This window comes from Mercenaria mercenaria, chromosome 18, assembly GCF_021730395.1.
Source record: "Mercenaria mercenaria strain notata chromosome 18, MADL_Memer_1, whole genome shotgun sequence".
Taxonomy (NCBI): Eukaryota; Metazoa; Mollusca; class Bivalvia; order Venerida; family Veneridae; genus Mercenaria; species Mercenaria mercenaria.
In genome coordinates this window covers 11,282,725-11,303,421 of record NC_069378.1, presented here as the reverse complement: position 1 = coordinate 11,303,421, position 20,697 = coordinate 11,282,725, and the positions used below count along the sequence as shown (strand labels likewise).

Below are 20,697 nucleotides of genomic sequence, written 5' to 3'. Positions count from 1 at the left end.
CTTTAAATGTAAGAAAACACTATTGAAATTACAGATCATTCTAATTAACTCCAAGGGTGAAAATAGGAAAGTATTTTCATTTTCAAAATGTCTTCACTAATTTTGAGTTAATCATCTAAAAAGATTTTGATAGGAATTTTTCCACTTCAACTTCTGTCCATTTTGGACAAAAAAATAAATAAAATGTAAAATTTGGCTTTATTTCTTGATAGATTGTTATAAAAAACATTAAGAATACAGTTATTAGCATAATGGCATACAAAATGTTTGTACAATTTCTTTAAAATGTATCATACTTGTTATTTTGCCCGATTTTTACAATAGAAAAAACAAATTTTGGCAATAAAATTGACATTTTTAAAGATCCTTAGCACCCCAGATACCTTTAGGATGGTGTATAGATTATATCTGGATCTTGCAAAATAAAGCCGCAATTTACGAAAATGTCTGTCGCGGATTAGATAGATCAAACACTAGTGATATTATATTATAAAGCTAAATTCGCAAATTCTTACAAACATATTGTACATAGTTGCACTATACTAGAATGAATATATCTTGTACAGTATTTCAAACTTCACATATTTGAAATATCTGTTTCACTGCCAAATGTAATTGAGATAATATCATTTTGAGAATGTTTACATAGAAGTTGAGATGAAAATTCTTAAGGATAAATGAATGAATAAATATTTATAAAACACACAACGTTGTAATTTAATCTGACCATGTTTTTATTTTGCATGAACTGGATTGCTGTTCATAAATTAAATACCAGTCTTGCGGAACAGTTCAAGGTACTGTTACGAATAAATAGGAATATCTGATTTCCGATTTAGAAAATTAAATCACACCATGAACAATATAATTACGATCGTGTTTTCTTTGCTTATGACACCATGGATATCATGTGCTCCTGCACTAGACAACGAACACAGCGATCATTTAACAGGACAAACATTGGTTGACATTGGAGACAGGCTTAACAAGCCTCTGTTAAAATTAGTCGGCAAAACGCTGCTTCACTTAGAAAATGAAATCAAAGAAACACGTCTAAATATGACGGACACATAATTGCTGACAGTACAAGAAGTGTTGACAGAAATGTGCCGCCTTCACCCTTGCTCTGACTGGAGTGACTGGTCAAACTGTGACGCTAACAGGCCAGGAGAATTCGGAGGACAAAATCGTAGCAGGAATTGCGGATTAAATACGACTTACTGTGAACGTCACAATATACCAAGTTTAGAATACGATACTAGAGTTTGTGAAGGCAAATGTCCAAGCCATTATGTCGTTACCAAACACGGTTTCTGTTTGAAGCTCTACAACAATGACAAGAAACAGAGAGATGATGCTGAAACTGCGTGCCAAACAGATGGTGGACATCTTGTTAATACTGATTCTATTATCAAAGTGCAAGACGTGAATGAAACAATTCTTGACCAAAAATATTCCGGTGATCGTCTCTGGATTGACGGACGTAGATCGGAGCAAGCTGGTCCGTGGAAGTACGGTTACCCATCAGCTGAGCCTTCGTTTACCTTCTGGGGAGATAACGATCCTGATAACGGAGTTAATGATCTTTGCATAATGTACCACAAGGGATCACACACTGGGAACTCCTGGCGTTGGTTTGACTATGACTGTGGTTCAAAACATGAGTTCATCTGCGAAATTCAATGAACTTGCACAATAATGACAAAATAACCATATACATCATATAATTTGAAATATTACTCTTGGCAGATCCACTGGTACCAGATCAGAAAGAAAATGCCTCCGTACGAGTTATACCCTACCCCTAGGTATTCTATAAGAACCATGGTCGTGAACGGGAAAATATACTAACCCATTTCAATCGCGTATTTCATACATAAAACACGCAGTTCAGTAAATGTGTACTATCGATATTAAACAAGCGGTAATTTATCTTCCGTTGTGTACCGGTCACATTTCTTCAATACTTCTTATCTTAGAAAAACAACGTATAGTTTACAGTTTTTTCAAAGGTACACAAAAAACTTGCTTGAACTTCCCTGGTGAAGTTCCGGTCTAGATTAAAGACACACTCTGATTGGCTGATGTGAAAATGTATGTCAGTCGTCATTTTACTACACGTGTACGCTATAATGTTTATATGCAGCATAAATGTGCAAAATGAATTAAATAAACAGAATAGATGTATACCAATGTACGATTTCAAATTCAAAATCATATACAAGATGAATTTCATTCATCATTTCGAGTCTTATCGTAAAACTGTGAATATATTGCATTCTGTTTTTGTTTGTTTACATTTCGCTTAACATGTGCACACTGCCGTGACCTCTAGACCGGATGTTCATTAGGGGAGTTCACGCAAGTTTTTTCTGTAACGTTGACTAAAGCATAAAATATATGGAGCATCTCTGCAATATGGAATATTGAGACAATGTGACTGGTGCACGATGGAAGATAAATTATCGCTTGTTTAATATCAATAGTACACATTTACTGAACTGCGTGTTTTAGGTATGAAATACGCGATTGAAATGGGTTAGTATATTTTCCCGTTCATGACCATGGTTCTTATAGAATACCTAGGGGTAGGGTATAACACGTACAGAGGCATTTTCTTTCTGATCTGGTGCCAGTGGGCAGATCTGGTGTAAAGCAAAGTGAGAAAGGATATTTAATTTGTTTTCTTGCACATTTATATTGAAATATGTTTCAACGTTGGGAAAGCTCGTGTAGCATGTTGTCGAGTGAAATACGTATTTTTTCCTTATATATAAAAACTAGTTTAAAAGATTTTATAGCTTGTTTTACTATTTTGCTATGAATAGGAACATATATTAAGAGGGGTGTTCAATAAATAATGTTACTCCGTGTGTAATACCGTAACCGGTGGCTATTTTAATGCGGTTTTCAGTCCATTATAGAGTAATTCATTGGGAACAAAATACCATATGAATGATAAAAATCGGTAGATTCAAAGTAAAAATATAATCTTTTGAGCGAGGTGTATTCAGGTATACTAGACCATAGCAAAAATAATCATAACTTCGGTTTGTCTTGAGCATCCAGGGTCTCAGAATAATAAAATAACTTGTAAAATCACAAAATTCTGTCTTTATCTACGAGGTACAGAATTTGTGATGAGTTTGAGTTTATTTTTAACTACTTATTGCGGTTTTCATTTTACAACATAACTAAAACATCTAAACTTGAGATTGATTCCATTTGAAATGCATCATCTTGTAAGAACTTGTTTCACAATCGAAAATTAAGAAATTAGTATCAACTTAAAATACAAGATTTTTTTTTCAACGATGAACATCACACCTGACAAATTTGCAGAGCCATATTGTACTCAACTTATCATTTTTTGATTAAAAATGTACACACTCATCATTTTTTATTTTAGTTTTCAAATGTTTATAAAATGGCACAATGTACCTGACTACACCTCACTTAAATAATTATATCTTTACTCTGAATCTACTGATTTTTAACATTCATATTACATTTTGTTTCCAATAAATTGCTCTATAATATGCTGAAACCGCCTTTAAAAATATCCATCGGTTACGGAGCTACACACGAAGTAACATTATTTATTATTCTTATAAGAATTAAGCACATCAAGATCATTATTGTAGTTCATTGATAATTAATGACAAAGAAGGTAAAAAATGCTGTTCGTGTTCACTCTCGATCAAATAACTTTTCAGGATATTAGCAACTGAAACCATGTCATGTTTTTGTTTCAGCTGTTAATTTTAATTCATGATATTCATCAAACCGGTAAATATACCGTTTTCATTGTATTTATATTTTGTGCTGCTACAATTATAGTAGATGAATCGACGAAGGTTTCATAAAATTTTATAGGATCATGATGCACTTGTACTAGGACTTGGACTGTTGTCAGAATCATTATTACTTACATTTTATTTCAATAGTGATCTACTGTATCATTTAATCCAGAATTCAGTATATGCTTCTTTTATATTTTTAATCAATAAAATCTGGAAAGTAGATCCCTCGGAAGCACCGAGAACAAGGCAAACAGTGAAAATTGCAGACTCGGTTTGATTGAGTCTGTTCATGAGCAGTAATGGAATATGCAACACTGCCCACGCCCCCTAGCACCGGCTTAAGCAGTATTCAATCTTCAAACTTAAATGAGTTGAAATCAATGATCCCGAAGGACCAGAAAATATAACAACACTGAGATGAAGTCGGGGCGACTTTTTACGGTTGATTTTCAATTATCTGATAAATGTAAATTATTCAATAATTTAGTATCATCCGTGTTTAATAACTGCTCAGACATTTGGGAGTGAAACTGAAGGTAAAGGTTTAAAATTCATTCATATGAAATTTTGTAAAAAATGTTTGTAGCAAATATTTCCACAAATTAATTTGGACTGTATGTCGATCTTGAAAGATTTCCCATTTAAATAATAAGAAAAGTAAATTTAACTAAATAAACTAAATAAATATTTAAAAAAAAAATATCTACATTTAAGTATAGATACATGTATATGAAATGTTTATAGACGACATAAACAGTAATATAACATAAAATTATTCAAATTGAGATGATTAAATTAAATCAAATTTGGATAAATTAGGCATATCTGATATTTTACGAAATTAAGAAAATAATGAAGACTTGACCAATACTTGAACAAACTTGGTATACTAAGCTATTAATGAAAGTAAACTTAAACATACATTTGAGCTTGATCATACATTGACAATCGCATGATCGATAAAAAATCAAGTAAGTTTATTCTGTCATCACACACACACAAGAAATCGAACGACGAATATATAACAATTTACCATGAAACGAAAGAAATATGCAAATTTTATAATTTAAGAGTAATAGAAAATGTAAATTAGACTCGTATATTTGAAAGGCATGTGTACCACATGTGTACCACATGTGTCCAAATTTAAATTAAATAGATGATAACATAAACTATCACACATGTCAAAAGATATCTGGCGAATGGTTTGTGTAAAGAACTGGATTAACAAATTAAAATTATCAATTATTCTTCAATTTTAAACATGAGATTTATTGATAGAATAGGTTAAAAGGCTTCTTTCTAAAATGAAGCATTTTGCTCTAAGAAACGGTATTGCTAGTATCTGAGGTATTATCACTTCATAATATATATGTAAATTTCCTATAGGCTAGAGGCGATGTAGTATTGCATTATTGCTGAATAAATGTTGTTTTCTGTTGCTGCTGTATATATATAATTATATAATAAAACTGAAAAAAGTGTTTGTGACTGGAAGTGAATATTTGTTTGACCCTGTCCCACTTGTTGTTTCAAGTGCAAAAATAATGTAAAACGCATTAGAAAACATTCCGATGACAGTGTACGTACCGTCATTTGACCATATTTGTTCATCTTTCCTGCGATGAGTCATATATCGACTTGGCATTGGAGCCACTGCTTCCGTAAAAGCTATGGGAAGTGTATTGATTACAACAAATAGAAGATTTTCTCTAATCATGTATACACATAAACGTTTGTTAATAAATACAACTGTGAATAAACATAGAGATTCTGCGTATCTTAGTTAGGATAATAGATAATCAGCGTTAGTTTACACATATGTAATTTCAGCTATGCATACATAGTTACAATTTACAATTGACAATTAATACATTGTTGAGAAAGAATAGGATCTAAAAGCTTTATAATATAGCTTGTTAAGGTTTTTCTCCTGAGCTTTAGATTAGATTAGGTATCATTTTACCATAGTAAGGGAGAGTTATCCGTATTCTTCTTCCACATTAAGCTCCCCAATAGCGTAAAACGCAAGACATGTATGTACTATTCTGAGTTATTCGACAAACGTCCCTAACTAGATCACGACCAATATTTTAATGAACTTACGCAAAATATGACCCAACAGTCATGCACAGTGATCATTTGTAATGTTAAAATTTTACGGGAGTCATTTTTGTTACATTTAAAAAATGAACAAGTGTGTATTTTCAACGTTTGAAATAACATGTGGGATCATTGTCCTACGATGTTCCGTTAGGGTCAACTCAAGATGGCGAAGTGCGAGATCACGTTGGCGAAAAGCTAGATCACGATGGCGAAGCGCAGATTATTTCGCAGCTTCGCCATCACGATCTTGCGTTTCGCTATCTTGGTCTCGTGCGTTATGCATCACTTTCTCTAGCGATGCGCTAAGTATGAAAAAAAGGATGGTGAATCGCGAAATTACGAATATTTTGCAATGTCGTGCTCCGCCATCATAATCTTGCGCCTTGCGATCGTAATTCGAGCTCCGCAATCATGATTTATCGCTCCGCACATGGCCAGAGTCAGAGAGGAAGCGATAGTCCTAATGGAACACCGTAGTTTTCAATGGATCAAAATTTCATGTTATATCAGTGTTGGTGTTGTCCTCTGCACCGCATCGCCCTTTCAATATCACAATCTAATTTGAAATAACCACATACCGATTTTAGACCAAATATAAACAAAAACATTTTATCTAAATGGCAATTGTCAAGGATCAATGCTTCATTCAGTAAACTTCATGATATTAAACCTTGACCTAGAGATCATCAAGACAAATATTCTGACCAATTTTTCATAAAGATTGGATCAAAAATGTGGTCTCTAGAGTGTTCACAAGGCAAATGACGACGGGCTACGCAATCCGACAGACGCCGGACAATGACCGGTGAAAATAGCTCACCTTGAGCACTTTGTGCTCTGGTGAGCTAAAAACTGAACATTTCATATTTTTATTCATATCTTTTGCAATATTATTATGTTTGCAGCTGATATTTTAACATATACGTATATACATTTTTACATAAATGATATTAGATATGCTTTACATTTTTACATAAATGATTAAAGGAATGCTTTACAATTGGTGACCATTTTGTGTTGATTCACCGTAAAACCCAACTCACTCACTCCCATCGTATCTTGCACGAAAACAAGTATCTCTAAGGAATCAGGTTACTGACCATATCTTGAAAGTGTTTGACCTGTTGCGAGTCCCTCTAAACCTAGACACATACACATACTATACGTGTAGGTATAGTAGATGACTAAGTAGAAGAAGTCAATGATTTTGATGATGATGATGAGCAGGAGGAGGATTATTTTAAAATTATCAGCCTTAGTATTCCGTCTCTGATCATTAACATTACTAATATTTTTTAAAAAAAACTCTTTGAATTTATGAAGAGATATTTCATTTAGATTCGAAATTTTCCTTGTCTTCAAATACTTCAACAATTGACTTGGTTTCGCTCTATGCAAGTGTTCTATATCAGTCATTTTTTGTCTGCAAAATCTGACCTTTTTCTTGATTATTTTTTATATGCCATTTTCAAATAACATGCGTGCTTAGGTAATTGTTGCGCTTTAAATATCTCTTTCATTTTTGACTTGAATATAGCTAATGAATTTGAACCGCAAACAGCAATATCAAGTGTTTTCCATAACGTGGTAGAAGAAGGTATAACTATGTACGCCGATTTACTGTTGTGGAATTGTTGCTATTCGTTAGTGGCATGTCGTTTCTTATACTAATGGAGGGAAAATGTTTTCTACGTATTGTAGAAGAAGACCATTTTTTTTGCTTTATATACCGTACCCAACTTCTGAATTTTACGCCTAGAGTCAGTGTACCCGGTTTCGCACACATTTCCTAAGAATACTTTCCTATTTAGTCAAAAATTATTAAATTTGAATTTACCTGTACATGCTTTAATAAATACACTTATTTTGGTTTAAAACACGCTTACTTTCCTTTCCCACTTCAATGACGTCATACCTCTTGGTGAACTTGATTCGGATAACATATTTTGACCAGTTTTTGCATTTAAGTGTACCCGGTTTCGCACACCATGCTATTTATAGAATTCAGTGATAGTAATGCATTTACCCAAAAGAAAAATTTCAATTAACTTTTTAAGTATTTATTCTATTCAATTTAAACATGTATTTTCCAATAAAACATCTGAAAGTGAAATTAAAAAGCAGTTATGAAAGTGAAATATAGGGACCAAACCCTGTTTTTACTGCTTAAAGCAGAAAAGGCTAAAACAGCTGAATACATGAAACAAAAATAAACAATAGAAGCTGCTGAATCACAAAAGACCCCAACAAGTCTTGTCATTCGATTAAGTTCTCTGTTTTAATAAAAACGTAAAGCAAACAATCAAGTTGAAGTCATTTTGCAGGTTGGGAGAACTTCAATATCTGTTGAAATATTTTTCATTTCGGTAAAGTAATAGGTAAATACCTACATGTATGAAGGAAAAGTGATTTTTCAATTTATTTTACACCTTGTTGTTGTTTGCTTAGTCATTATTTTCATAAAATTTAATATTTTTCAGCTAACCTACTGGCCTCCATTAGTATTGTTATTGTTTTCGTCTGCACCTACCAGAACGAGGCTCAAGCGGGGATGAACCCCTTGTGTCAATTTATGTAGGGAATAACTCAATTTTGTGAAATAATAACAAAGAATTGTTGAATTTTCTGCTTTATTCTCACAAAGCACATGAATTTGCTGGGTGTGCGAAACCGCGTACAGTGCGAAACCGGGTACACTGACTCTACCCAACCTACTTTTTTGGTCAGAGAATTAATTGAAAGTTGTCCTAAAGATTGCTTTTCATACAATGTGCACCCGTCCCACACAATCGAAGCGTACTCTAGTACTCTAATATGGGACGCACATATGAAATGTAGATTTTATTTATTGTTTTGCGTTTAATTTTAAATTTTAATGCAAGCATTGTTCTTAACACTGATAAAGTTATATTTCAATATACTCGTACCATTTATGTCTGTAGATAACGTTAAGCCTGTATGTTTATGATGATCTACAATATCAAGAGAGGTGTGATTAAATAGAAGAAAAGTTGGCTAATTATTTGTATTTGTTGAGAAAAACATGACTTCAGTTTTAGTCACACCAAATTTAAAAGATTTTCATCGGTTTTTTTTCAAAAAGTTGGAGATGCGAGCGAAAAAATTCAGTATATATGTTTTATTTTTGAACAAAACACGAGCGAGCGAAAAGCGAAGAAATATATAATATTGGTTAACATTTGACAGCAAAACTTGACACAAACAGTTCAATCTACTGAATTAGGCAATTAGAATAAACAAAAAACTCAAATGAAGATAGGAGTGAATGCATGTGCTTCGCAGTATAATAAAATGACTACAACATGTGACTAGAACGATTCAAGGGTTTTTAGGTGAATAGTATTAATTATTTAAAATACAATGCTGTATCCTATAAAGATGTGAGTTAACATGACCAAAATATATGTAAAGATTAGTACTAATACCTTAAGTCATCACTAAATATGTATTACAATGTAAAAAACAATAGTAAAGCCTTAAAGAATAGAAAGTCGTGGGTTCGATCCCCGGCCGCGTCATACCAAAGACGTAAAAAATGGTACCAGTGTCTCCCTTGCTTGGCGCTCAGCATTAAAAGGGCAGAAACTGGCCTCTTCTCTCATACCCTCGTGGCGATGGATTCCATCAGGAATGAGGTGTCGAGAGTGATTAATATAAGTTGTAGAACTTCCTTCACAATCGACCTAAAATAAATGATGTATAAACTAAAGAATAGAAAGTGTTTAGCTAGAAAAATGTAATATATTGTCTTATGATGTAACCTTATATAATACATCAGGTTTGATGTGACTAGAATTAATATAGAACACAATGGTGGAACCTTAAACGTAGGAGGGTCTTAATGTGACTGACATAAATGTAAAATACAATAGCACAACCTTAAAGTATGGGCAAGAATGCTTTCATCTAATGATCTTCTAAGTTCAAACGGTTTAAAGACAGTTCTTCATACTGTGTCATTACATTAGACAACCAATGAACAGTTGTCTGCAAAGATACATGTTACACTTAGTAAATCTTTGATAATGACATTCATGGTATTGTCTAAGTTTAAAGATAAGACCACGATGCCAAACTTTATCAGAGGCAAAAGATACATATTTTTATATCGAATGATTCACATATTTAATGATATATGTCAATGAGCTAACATACAGTTGAATGTCCAGGAAGAACCTCAGACTGTAATGGGTAAATTAAATTATTTTAAAAAATGTAAATGATATTTAGATGTGTTTGTAACCTTTCCATTACTTACCTACACAGCTAATCAGTATGATCGGCCAATAGTTGGAAGGTGAATATTTATTTCCCTTTATAAATTCCCACATAACTTATGTAAATTTCCAGATATTTTGATAAACACCTTTATGAATCGACCTATTAAACAAAATGGTTAAAGGATAACTTGTACCGAATCGAATTTCTTTTTATAATTTATGAATGATTTCATCTGGTCCGACAGCTTTGTTTATTGGTAGTTATGAAAGGATATCTATCATTTCTTGGTTGTTTATAGTGAAATATATCGGAACATTATCTGATTCGTTGACAAATGTCGGAGGTTTTGTCGATAAAAAGTTTGACAGAAGGGGCAGAAGTGGCGGTAGTACGAAATGTAGGGCCGTATGAAATAGGGTACATAGCGGTACCTTGCATCTTGTGGTACAAAAAGTGCAAACACGTATTAGAAAGTTACGACCTATTTTGAACTTTGGAAATACCTATTTAAGATTATTATTTTTTTTTTGGTTGGATTTAACGTCGCACCGACACAATTATTGGTCATATGGCGAATTTCCAGCTTTGATGGAGGAGGAAGACCCCAGGTGCCCCTCCTTGCATTATTCTATCACGAGCGGGCACCTGGGTAGAACCACCGACCTTCTGTAAGCCAGTTGGATGGCTTCCTCACATGAAGAATTCAACGCCCCGAGTGAGGCTCGAACCCACATTGATGAGGGGCAAGTGATTTGAAGTCAGCGACCTTAACCACACTCCGCCATGGAGGCCCCTATTTAAGATTAATTTTGGATGAGAGTGAAAACATACTTGTAGTGAAAATAAACCATAATAATATATGATAATAACAAAAGTTCATCCTGTTAATATAAAAATCCCTTGACAAAGACACAACTGCACATGTTCAAGTATTGACAACCTACTATATATTACAATATTTACATCCTAAATGAGAAATTTGATAAAGATATCAATAAGTAGCGTTTCCGACAAAACCACGAGCAATAATTATTATAAATTATATTTAGTACCGTTAGATTTTAAAGTTATGATATAGGGATTGAAGATTGTGTCATCGCAAGGCTTTAATAATTATGCGAATTATAATGTTTCACAAAATATGTGAAGAGTTGGACTGACTTTGAACAAATAAAAATAAATCTAGAAGAATGTACTATTATTCTGTAGAATGGAATGTGCATAAAAAGGAAATGATTTTAAATATGCAACATACATTTAAGGATATGTATATTAGAAGACTATAAATTTGGTTCGGAGTATATTTTGTAAAAAAGTGTTCTGCTGGATTAAAATCAGAGTGAACCAGGGGCAGTTGGTGAGTACCTTTTGTAAAGAAGAAAATTACAGCATGAAAGGGAAGACAGCCATCGGATGTCCAGAAACTGTTCTGTTGTCTTTCCTTGCATGTTCTTATTGTTGCACAATAAACTGCCTCTTTTCTGTTACATCCACAGTATCAGGCACTTTAAATTCAACAGATTTGTCATGTTTCAAATTTGATCATGAACACGCGCTGTTTTATTTTCCAATGTTTGAATTTGCACAAGAGTTGTACAAAGCCATCGTACCGGGCCGATGGGATATGATCGCTCAATATCGTCAACATTTTATTGTTGAATATATTCTCTATGATCGGATCAGTTTTAGTGCAATTTGCTGTGGATTGAAACAACATTTTGTGGAAACGTAGGGCGGTCCTGCACTGTCCTAAATCATCCATTTTTTCCCATGAGTTCAATTCTCCCTTCAGCCTCAGTCAAATTTAATCGCAATTTTCGATATCTGGTTTCAAGGTCGGTTATATTCTTGTACTGTTTTTCACATTTATCCGTTAATGTGTTCAAGTCTTTACAGTGTGCATCAAGTTTTTGATATACTGGTTGTAATATTTTTTCAAACATGACTCTGAGGGATAGAACTAAAGCAGAAGTGATAGCTTCCATTACTTCTATACTATAAACGGCCGACTTGACGAGTTTTATTCAATTTTTTTAACCTTTTTTCTTCTAACCCTTTTTGTCGCTATCTTTCTGTTATTTGAAATTCCAACTTTAACTGCATTTCTTTTAATTTCAAATCAGGCTGAGTTTCAAGAATAAATGACTTGGCAGATGAATAAAAATGTCTTCATCCATGAAGTATAAATTTCTTGTTTGAGCATGGATGACTTTAAATTTACTTCAGAAATATTGTAATGTTTGGCAAATAGAAGTAAATCAGATTTCCTAGCAAACTGGAACATCTCATCGGATTGCTCAGCCACACCTTATCACTATTGAATATTTTTATAGCTGCTTGCATGGGTAACGTACTCAAAAGTAAAGTCTAGCTGAAAAGTCATAAAAAATATAAAAAAGAAGTATTGCAATCAATGGATGGTTTATCCCGGACGAGCTCCCAATTTCTGTCACGTCTAAGGGTAACAATTGCTTGTTACTTAAATACTAAAGGTAACAGGAAAACGAACCAGAAACTATTGATAAAAAGGTTTACGATGAAAGGTAAAAAACTCCTTAAAAGGTTAACCAGCCGAAAAGTCTAAACTAATATGCAAGAATAGTCCAAATTCTGTCCTGGTCAAAATAACATCCGATCAGTAAAATTCCAAAATATTTCACAGTGTGCCACACAGTCCAATCTAGATTTAGAATATACATCGAATATAAATCATCTCTTCAAAGATATTTTTTAAACACACGATGTTTATGTTAATCCTTCAAATGTTAAATGTCCAAACTGGTAGTATTTCATAATTTCTGTCCTGCCTTCATGCAACCTCTTTTATAAAGCACCATGGAAGGTTCCAGCACTTCTATGTTACACTAAGAATAAAAACAAATCTGAAAAAATCTAGAATAACCCAGACTTTGAAATAGTGTAAACACCCTGTTTATAGAACCATTATGAAACCGTATTCCATAAATTACTTATTGACATACTTGATGTCCATTTATTTATTTATTTGTTTATTTGGGTTTTACGGCGCACCAACACAGCATAGGTTATATGGCGCCAAACAGGACTACAAATTTTGGTTTCACATCTTATTTACATCGAAATAAAAACATGAGGTATGGAATCAAAATTTGCATACCTGCTGGAATCACAGAGTTACAGCAAAACCAAGTGTTAAGACCCTATTAGTCGCCTCTTACGATCATGCAAGGGTAAGGCAGTGGTTCCAATTCTTTTCATACACAGATCGTCCCAGAACCACATAGGGCAAGAACTAGGACAGGCCTTACCAGTAAACATTTAGTCATCAATATAAAAATAATAATACAGTGAGACTTAATGGGGAATGACATATAACAGAAGTGATAGGTTAGACACAAGTAAACAATTGGATAGAAATAGATCTGAAACAGATAACCTAGAAAGTAATAGTTTATTGATAGGTTAGTAACAAATTAGTAATTCGTTAGCAAAAGGTTAGTAATAGGAGAGTTTGTTTGTTTGTTTTGGGTTTAACCCCGTTTTTCAACAGTATTTCGGTCATGTAACGGCGGGCAATAAAAAACATTACTAGTGTTCCTGGATTCTGTACCAGTACAAACCTGTTCTCCGCAAGTAACTGCCAACTTCCTACATGCATTATCAGAGGTGGAGGACGAACGATTTTAGACACACTGTCATTTATCAAATCGTCACGCAGAACATACGCCCTTGCCCGGGATTGAACTCGCGTTCCCGCGATACGTAGACCAACGCTCTCCCAACAGAGATAAGCGGGCGGGTCTAGTAAAATGGTAGTAACTGGTAAGTGACGGTATAGTAATACAACAATATCATTTTATTGCATTAAACATATTACAATGCTTATAGCACAATACATTTTAAACATAAGCAGATGAAAACATATCCAAAAGAGATAGAAAAGGACATTCGTAGATTCATATTTCTACTTATAACAGTGAACCACTGATTTTTTATATATATATTTCTTACTCTATACTTTTTTAAAACAACAAAAAAAAATAATTATGATTATGCAATTCGGATTTTATTTGCAAAGAAGATGAATTTAGCTAATTGATTTATTGACTTTTTAGATTTACAATTCATAATCGAATCGAACTTGTTCAAAGTTGGCCATCGGCAGTAATAAGGTTTAAGGTATTTTTTTCTAAGTTCGCGGTAGTTGGGACACACTAGCAAGAAATGATATTCATTTTCTAATGTATTCATACTACAAGATTTACAAATACGTTGATTACGTTCAGTGTTATCATAGCGACCTGTTTCAATAAATAAATTGTGCGAGGATGTTCTGAATTTCGACAGTGCAATTTTGTATTTTTTTTCCGATATACAATTTAAATACTGTTCAGTTTCAAAGTTGTGTTTAAAGATACAGTATGATTGCAGGCGGGCCGAGTTATTAATATCAGTGTACCAACGTTGTAAATATACATCAAAAATACGCTGTTTAATAACTTGAAATGGAATATCTATAATAAATTGATGATTCCAAATGTAATTTAATCCATGTGTATCTAGTATTGTTTTTACCTGACTAGCCCAGTTTTTACCTCTATAGTCTATACCGTTGTCAACGTCTGACTTAAGGAACATATATGTTTGTTTAACTAATGAATTATCGGGATGCTTAAGGATTTTAATCCAATATTTTATAATGTTGATTTTTCTAAAAACAGATAGTGGTATACGTCCAAGCTCACCATATAGAGCGGATAGATTTGTAGAGCGTTTTACGCATAATACTCGACGCAAAAATTTAGTATGAACTAATTCAATATCTGTTGCTTCGTGCATTCCCCATAGTTCAGAGCCGAAGTGGAGGATTGAACCTACAAGGCTGTCAAACAAATAAAGTATCTGTTTAATTGGTAATTCGATGTTATTTAGAATTGAGAACAGGCTATATAAAGCCCGCGACGCATGTTGTGCAATACATTTTTGACTGCGGTACCAATTACCATTTTTAAATAATGTGATACCAAGGTATTTAAAGGATGTTACAGTTTCCACTGGGGTGTTATTAATATAAAAGTTATGATAGGTGTGTCGGCCTTTCTCGAATATCATTGCCTGAGTTTTTGATACATTTATTTTTAATCCCCATCTCTTACAATAGTTTACAGGATCATCAAGCATCGATTGGAGGGTCTCTGGTGATTTTGCGAAAAGCACTTGATCGTCAGCATAAAGTAACAAGAAATATTGAAGTTCATTTACAGTAAAAATATCCGCCATATTTGAGTTAATATGCTGAGAAATGTCGTTTACGAAAAACATAAAGAGGAGAGGGGAACTCGGGTCCCCTTGTTTTAACCCGATATTTGAGGTAAAAAGTCGGACGTCTGGGAATTGAACCGTACACATGACCTTACAACCGTATACATTGATTTCAAGGCTTGTACTAATTTTCCGCTGACGTTTTCTTTCAATAGTTTTTGTAAAAGGAATGATCTATCTATTTTATCAAAGCACTGCATGTAATCGATGAAAATACAGTATAGTTTTTGTCCCGAAGCCAGAACCTTGCTTATCACTGAATGCAGAATAAAAATACAGTCTATTATTGATTTACCTTTTTGAAAACCAAATTGCCTTTTATCAAGTTTTTCATACTTATTGGACCATTTTGTTAACCTGTTTAAAAGTAACTGAGAGTATATTTTGGCAAGAACGTTAATTAAGGTGATACCGCGATAATTTTTTGCGTCGTTTATATCTCCTTTTTTGAAGATCGGTGTGATGATACCGTTTCCCCAGGAGGTAGGGTATTCGCCACTACTCAACAGCCTATTGTAAAGTGTAATCAAGAAAGGTGAGATTAAATCGTAACTTGCCTTAAATATTTCGCTTGTTAGATTGTCTAAGCCAGGCATTTTATTATTATTTTGTGAAAAAACCGCTGTCCGTACTTCCGCATCTGTAAATGCGCAATCTAAATCTTGGTCAATTTGGTCAGTGTTTAATTCCGGGTCTGCATTTTCGGAATGCTCATTACCAAACATCGATTTAAAATGATCAAAAAGGCTGCTTATGTTAAGATTATCAGCCTTGAGTGAATTACTTTTCAAGGACTTTTTTATTTTCTTCCAGAATAATCGAGGTTGGGATTTTGCCAAATTACCTATTTTTTGCCCTTCTTTCAATCTGTATTTATGCTGCGATTTTTTCTTAGTCCTATTATACTTTGTTCTTGCTTGAGTAAATATTATCCTATTATTGTCACTTTTGTTTCTATTAAAATTATTTCTTGCTCTTTTAAAATTCAGTTTTGCAGATTGACAATTTTCGTCGAACCATTTCTTATTCGGCTTTCTCGGCGTTTTGGATTTATGGAAATGAAAGTTAGTATTTTTTCCGAAAGATGCAAACGCACAGTCATGTAACACACTAGTGAACCTGTCTACCACGTGATCAGTTGGTGACGTTGATATACTGTCTGTTAAGTTACTTATAATATCCCGATTATTTGTAAGCTGTAATCGGAAAAACGGAACTTTCTCACTGTCCCAAATTATTTTTCTGTTTTGATATTCTGTGTTAATATCTGAATCCGAATTACAATAAAGCGGTTCCGATGCAGACATTGAAAGGCTAAACAGTATCGGGGCGTGATCCGAGTACTCGTTGAACTCCGCAATTTCGAAATATGAAATAGATTAATAGTATGTTACCTAGATAATAATTGGTTATCAATAGGTAAGTTATAGGTTAGTAATATGTAAGTAATATGTTAGTAACAGGTTAATAATGGGTTAGTAATATGTTTTTATTGTGTTACGTAGTCAACGATCAATTAGTAAATGGCAAATGGGCAAGTAACAGAATAGCAAAAGGTAACTAATACGTTAGCTAGAAATTGTTTATTATGTATAAGTCAGAAATGGGTTAGTAATAGGTTAGTAATTGGTTAGCTTGTAAGTAATTAATTAGTAATAGGTAAGTCATTTGCTAGTAATATGTTAGTAACATATTAGAAATGGGTTACCTAATTAGTAATAGGTTTGTTATTAATTGGTAATAGGTCAGTAATGGGTTAGACAGTTACAATAGATATGTGATAGGTTGTTACAGATTAGTAATATGTACATGATTGGTTAGTAATGGGTTATTAATAGATGAGTAGAAGTTTATTCACAGGTTGGTAATGGGCTAGTTAGTTTGTAATTTGGTTAATAAGTAGTGGTTTTGTAATGAGTTTACTAGATAGTAATAGGTGAGTAATAGTTTAGTGAGAGGTTGGTAATTGGATAAGAAAAGTTAAGAGATAGGCTAGTAAAGGGTTAGTAATGAGAAAGTAATATGTTATGCATGTGTTGTTAGTTAGATATAGGTAATATGATAGTAATGGGTTTCTAACATGTTAGTGATAGGTTTGGTGTGGGTTAGTTAGTTAGTAATAGGCTAGTAACAGGGTTAGAAATAGGTTTGTAGGGTTAACAAGTTAGTAATGACTTACTATCAGGTTAGGAACAGGTTATATATGGGTCAATATCAAGTTATTAACGGGTTTCTAATAGGTTAGACATAGGTTTGTAGTAGGTTAGTAACATGCTTGTAATGGATTTGTTTGTTTGTTTTGGGTTAAACGCCGATTTCCAACAGTAACGGCGGGCAGTTTTGCTGGCTTGGTAATAAATTAATACATTTGTAATAAGTAACTAATAATGTAGTTAGTAAAAATCTTAACAATAGGTAAGCAATTCGTTAGTTGTACGCTTGCAAAGCGTTAGTAATAGGTAAGTACATTTGTGATGCGTCATCATTAATATATAAGTTAGTAGTTATGTCTCCCACCACACAGTGGTGTGGGAAACATATTGATTTACTCCAGTGTGTGTGTCTGTGTGTGTGTGTGTGTGTGTGTGTCTGTGTGTCTGTGTGTGTGTCTGTCACAAAGCTTGTCCGCATTCTAAGTCAAACATTTCTCATCCGATTTTCGACAAAATTAAACAAAATGTGTTTGACCATAGGACCTCGCCCAAGTTCGATACCTAGCCAAATCGAGCCAGGCATTTTGGAGTTACGGCCCTTGAATTACTAAAAAATCCGACTTATTACTTTTGTCCGCACTCTAAGTCAAACATTTCTCATCCGATCTTCACTAAACTTGAACAAAATGTGCTTGACCATAAGCAGCCTTTTTATTCTTGTTCGCACTCTAAGTCAACCATTACTCATCCGATCTTCACCAAACTTATACAAAATATGTTTGAAAATGAGACCTCGGCCATGTTTAATAACTAACCAAATCGGGCCAGGCGTTTTAGAGTTACGGCCCTTGAATTACCGAAAAATCAGCGTTTTAACTTTTGTCCGCTCTCTAAAAGATAATAGGTAAGGGTAGATTTCTCGGAAGCACAGAGCACTAAAACACAGCCACGCATTTGCATAGTAGGCCCACAACAAAAAGAAGCTGTAATGGAAAAATATTTCAGACGGGTTGCTTCAAACATCCAACAAGTACATATAAATTTATGCTAAATATAGATGGAGGAGAAGGAAATGGTAAGGGGCAAAATTGGGCCGCGGGGAGGGGAGGGGGATGGGGGAGGAACTCGAAGGGGAAGTCGAACAAGGCCGAATGTAAAAAGGGAATGCCACGATCCTTAAAAACAGTCCCACTACAACGTACACCACAACAGCGCAGACACTCGTGTACCAAAGATAGATATACAACCACGACTAGTTGAATAACATAGAAAAACGAACAAGCAACACATAAGAAAACAGTAGGGCACCGTTATAGACTCAGAAGCATACAAACGCACCCACACAAGTAGAAAAACAATCGTGTACCGTCTTAGGATTCCGGCTGCCAAAACAAAGGGGAGCCACGAAAACTTACTCAAAGTAAAGGGGGAGAGGGTGCAAAAAGTAGCGAAAATACTCAAAGTCGAACATTTCTCATCCGATCTTCACCAAACTTAAACAAAATATATTTGACCGTAGGACTTCGCCCAAGTTCGATAACTAGCCAAATCGGTCCAGGCATTTTGGAGTTACGGCCCTTGAATTACTAAACATCGGCCTTTTTTACTCTTGTCCGCACTCTAAGTCGAACATTTCTCATCCGATCTTCACTACACTTGAACAAAATGTGTTTAACCATGCGACCTCGCCCAAGTTCGATAACTAGCCAAATGGGGTTAGGCATTTTGGAGTGACGGCCCTTGAATTACCGAAAATTTAGCCTTTTTATTCTTGTCCGCACTCTAAGTCAAATATTTCTCATCCGATCTTCACTAAACTTGAACAAAATATGTTTGACCATGAGACCCCGGCCAAGTTCGATAACTAGCCAAATCGCGCCAGGCATTTTGGAGTTACGGCCCTTGAATTACCGAAAAATCAGCGTTTTTACTCTTGTCCGCTCTCTAAGTCGAACTTTTCTCATCCGATCTTCGTCAAACTTAAACAAAATGTGTTTTACTATAAGACCTCAGCCATGTTTGATAACTAGCCAAATTCGCCTAGGCACTTTTGAATTATGGCCCTTGAATTACTGATTGGATCCACCCGTCCAGACCAACTAATTTGATCCACTCGTCTAAACCATCTAGAGAAACTAGACATTTTTCATAGGGGCAGTTGTGGGAGACATGCGCTTTTCTCAAAAGCATCTCTAGTTAATTAGTAATTCGTTAATAACACGTGAGAAATTTGATTGGTAGTTAGTACGTAAAAGAATAATTTTGGGTTAGCTAGTTGGTAATACATTAGTTATCTGTTAGTAATGTGATAATCTGATAGATCAGCGGTTAGTTCGTAGTGTTCAAATGCATCGGCTATTAGTTCAAACTCCGCCGGAAGTTAGACTCCACATGAAATGTTCTCCGGGATTGAAGTCATTATCCAAATCCCTTTGTAGACGCATATTGAAACGTTATGAATCCTTTTGCTGCCAATCTAAGATTCGAAAGATGCAAAAGTTACGTTGATGATGTCGAAAGCCATAAGAATATCCAGACGTCAGCGGTTAAGTTCTGGTTAATTGATGCGTTGATTAAGCTGGTTTTGCATGTTTGATATTTCAACTGATTATAAGCAGATAGTTTTATATGCTTAGTAGTTGATAAATGTTGAAAGAACAAATAATTCGGCAATGCTTGTTTTATCAAAGTATGTCTGTTGTTGTCTGTATCTTTTTAGCAAAATGATGTACTTTTGAAGGTATTTATGAGTTTTTCATATTGATTAAATACCACATTAAAGTATCTGAAAAGATCATTTGCAAGTCAGTTCTACGTCAATATATATCATTTTATCGCTCATTGTAAATTCTGTACGAAAATTTAACATGTTATGCGTTGAAATTTTGTTTCATTCTTGTTTTTTGTTGTTGTTGGTGTTCTTGTTTTAATTTGCCTTTATGTATGTATAAAATACATGTATATGTAAAACATTAGATGTTAAACTCAGCTTAAATATTGACATCATAATATCAAAGATTAATACTTGACAAAATATATCAAAGCAGTAAAGTTACTTCCAACCTACGTAAACCTTTAAGAAAACATTTTAT

The 20,697-nt window shown here is 34.0% G+C and overlaps 2 protein-coding genes across 3 annotated transcripts in view; both read left to right on the top strand.

The window, feature by feature from the left end:
* Window positions 1-1,104: 1,104 nt before the first annotated feature.
* Window positions 1,105-1,686, top strand: LOC123539163 (lectin BRA-3-like). The gene has a single exon (XM_053530676.1). The coding sequence runs from the start codon at window positions 1,105-1,107 to the stop codon at window positions 1,684-1,686; it is 582 nt and encodes a 193-aa protein (XP_053386651.1).
* A 9,475-nt stretch (window positions 1,687-11,161) lies between these two features.
* LOC123538917 (uncharacterized) overlaps window positions 11,162-20,697 on the top strand; it is a 163,810-nt gene continuing 154,274 nt past the window's right edge. The window contains exon 1 of one of the 2 annotated variants that reach the window (XM_053530616.1): window positions 11,162-11,508. The gene's annotated coding sequence lies outside the window, so the exon portion shown is untranslated. The remainder of the gene's footprint in view (window positions 11,509-20,697) is intronic. The other variant, XM_053530618.1, reaches the window with a different exon arrangement.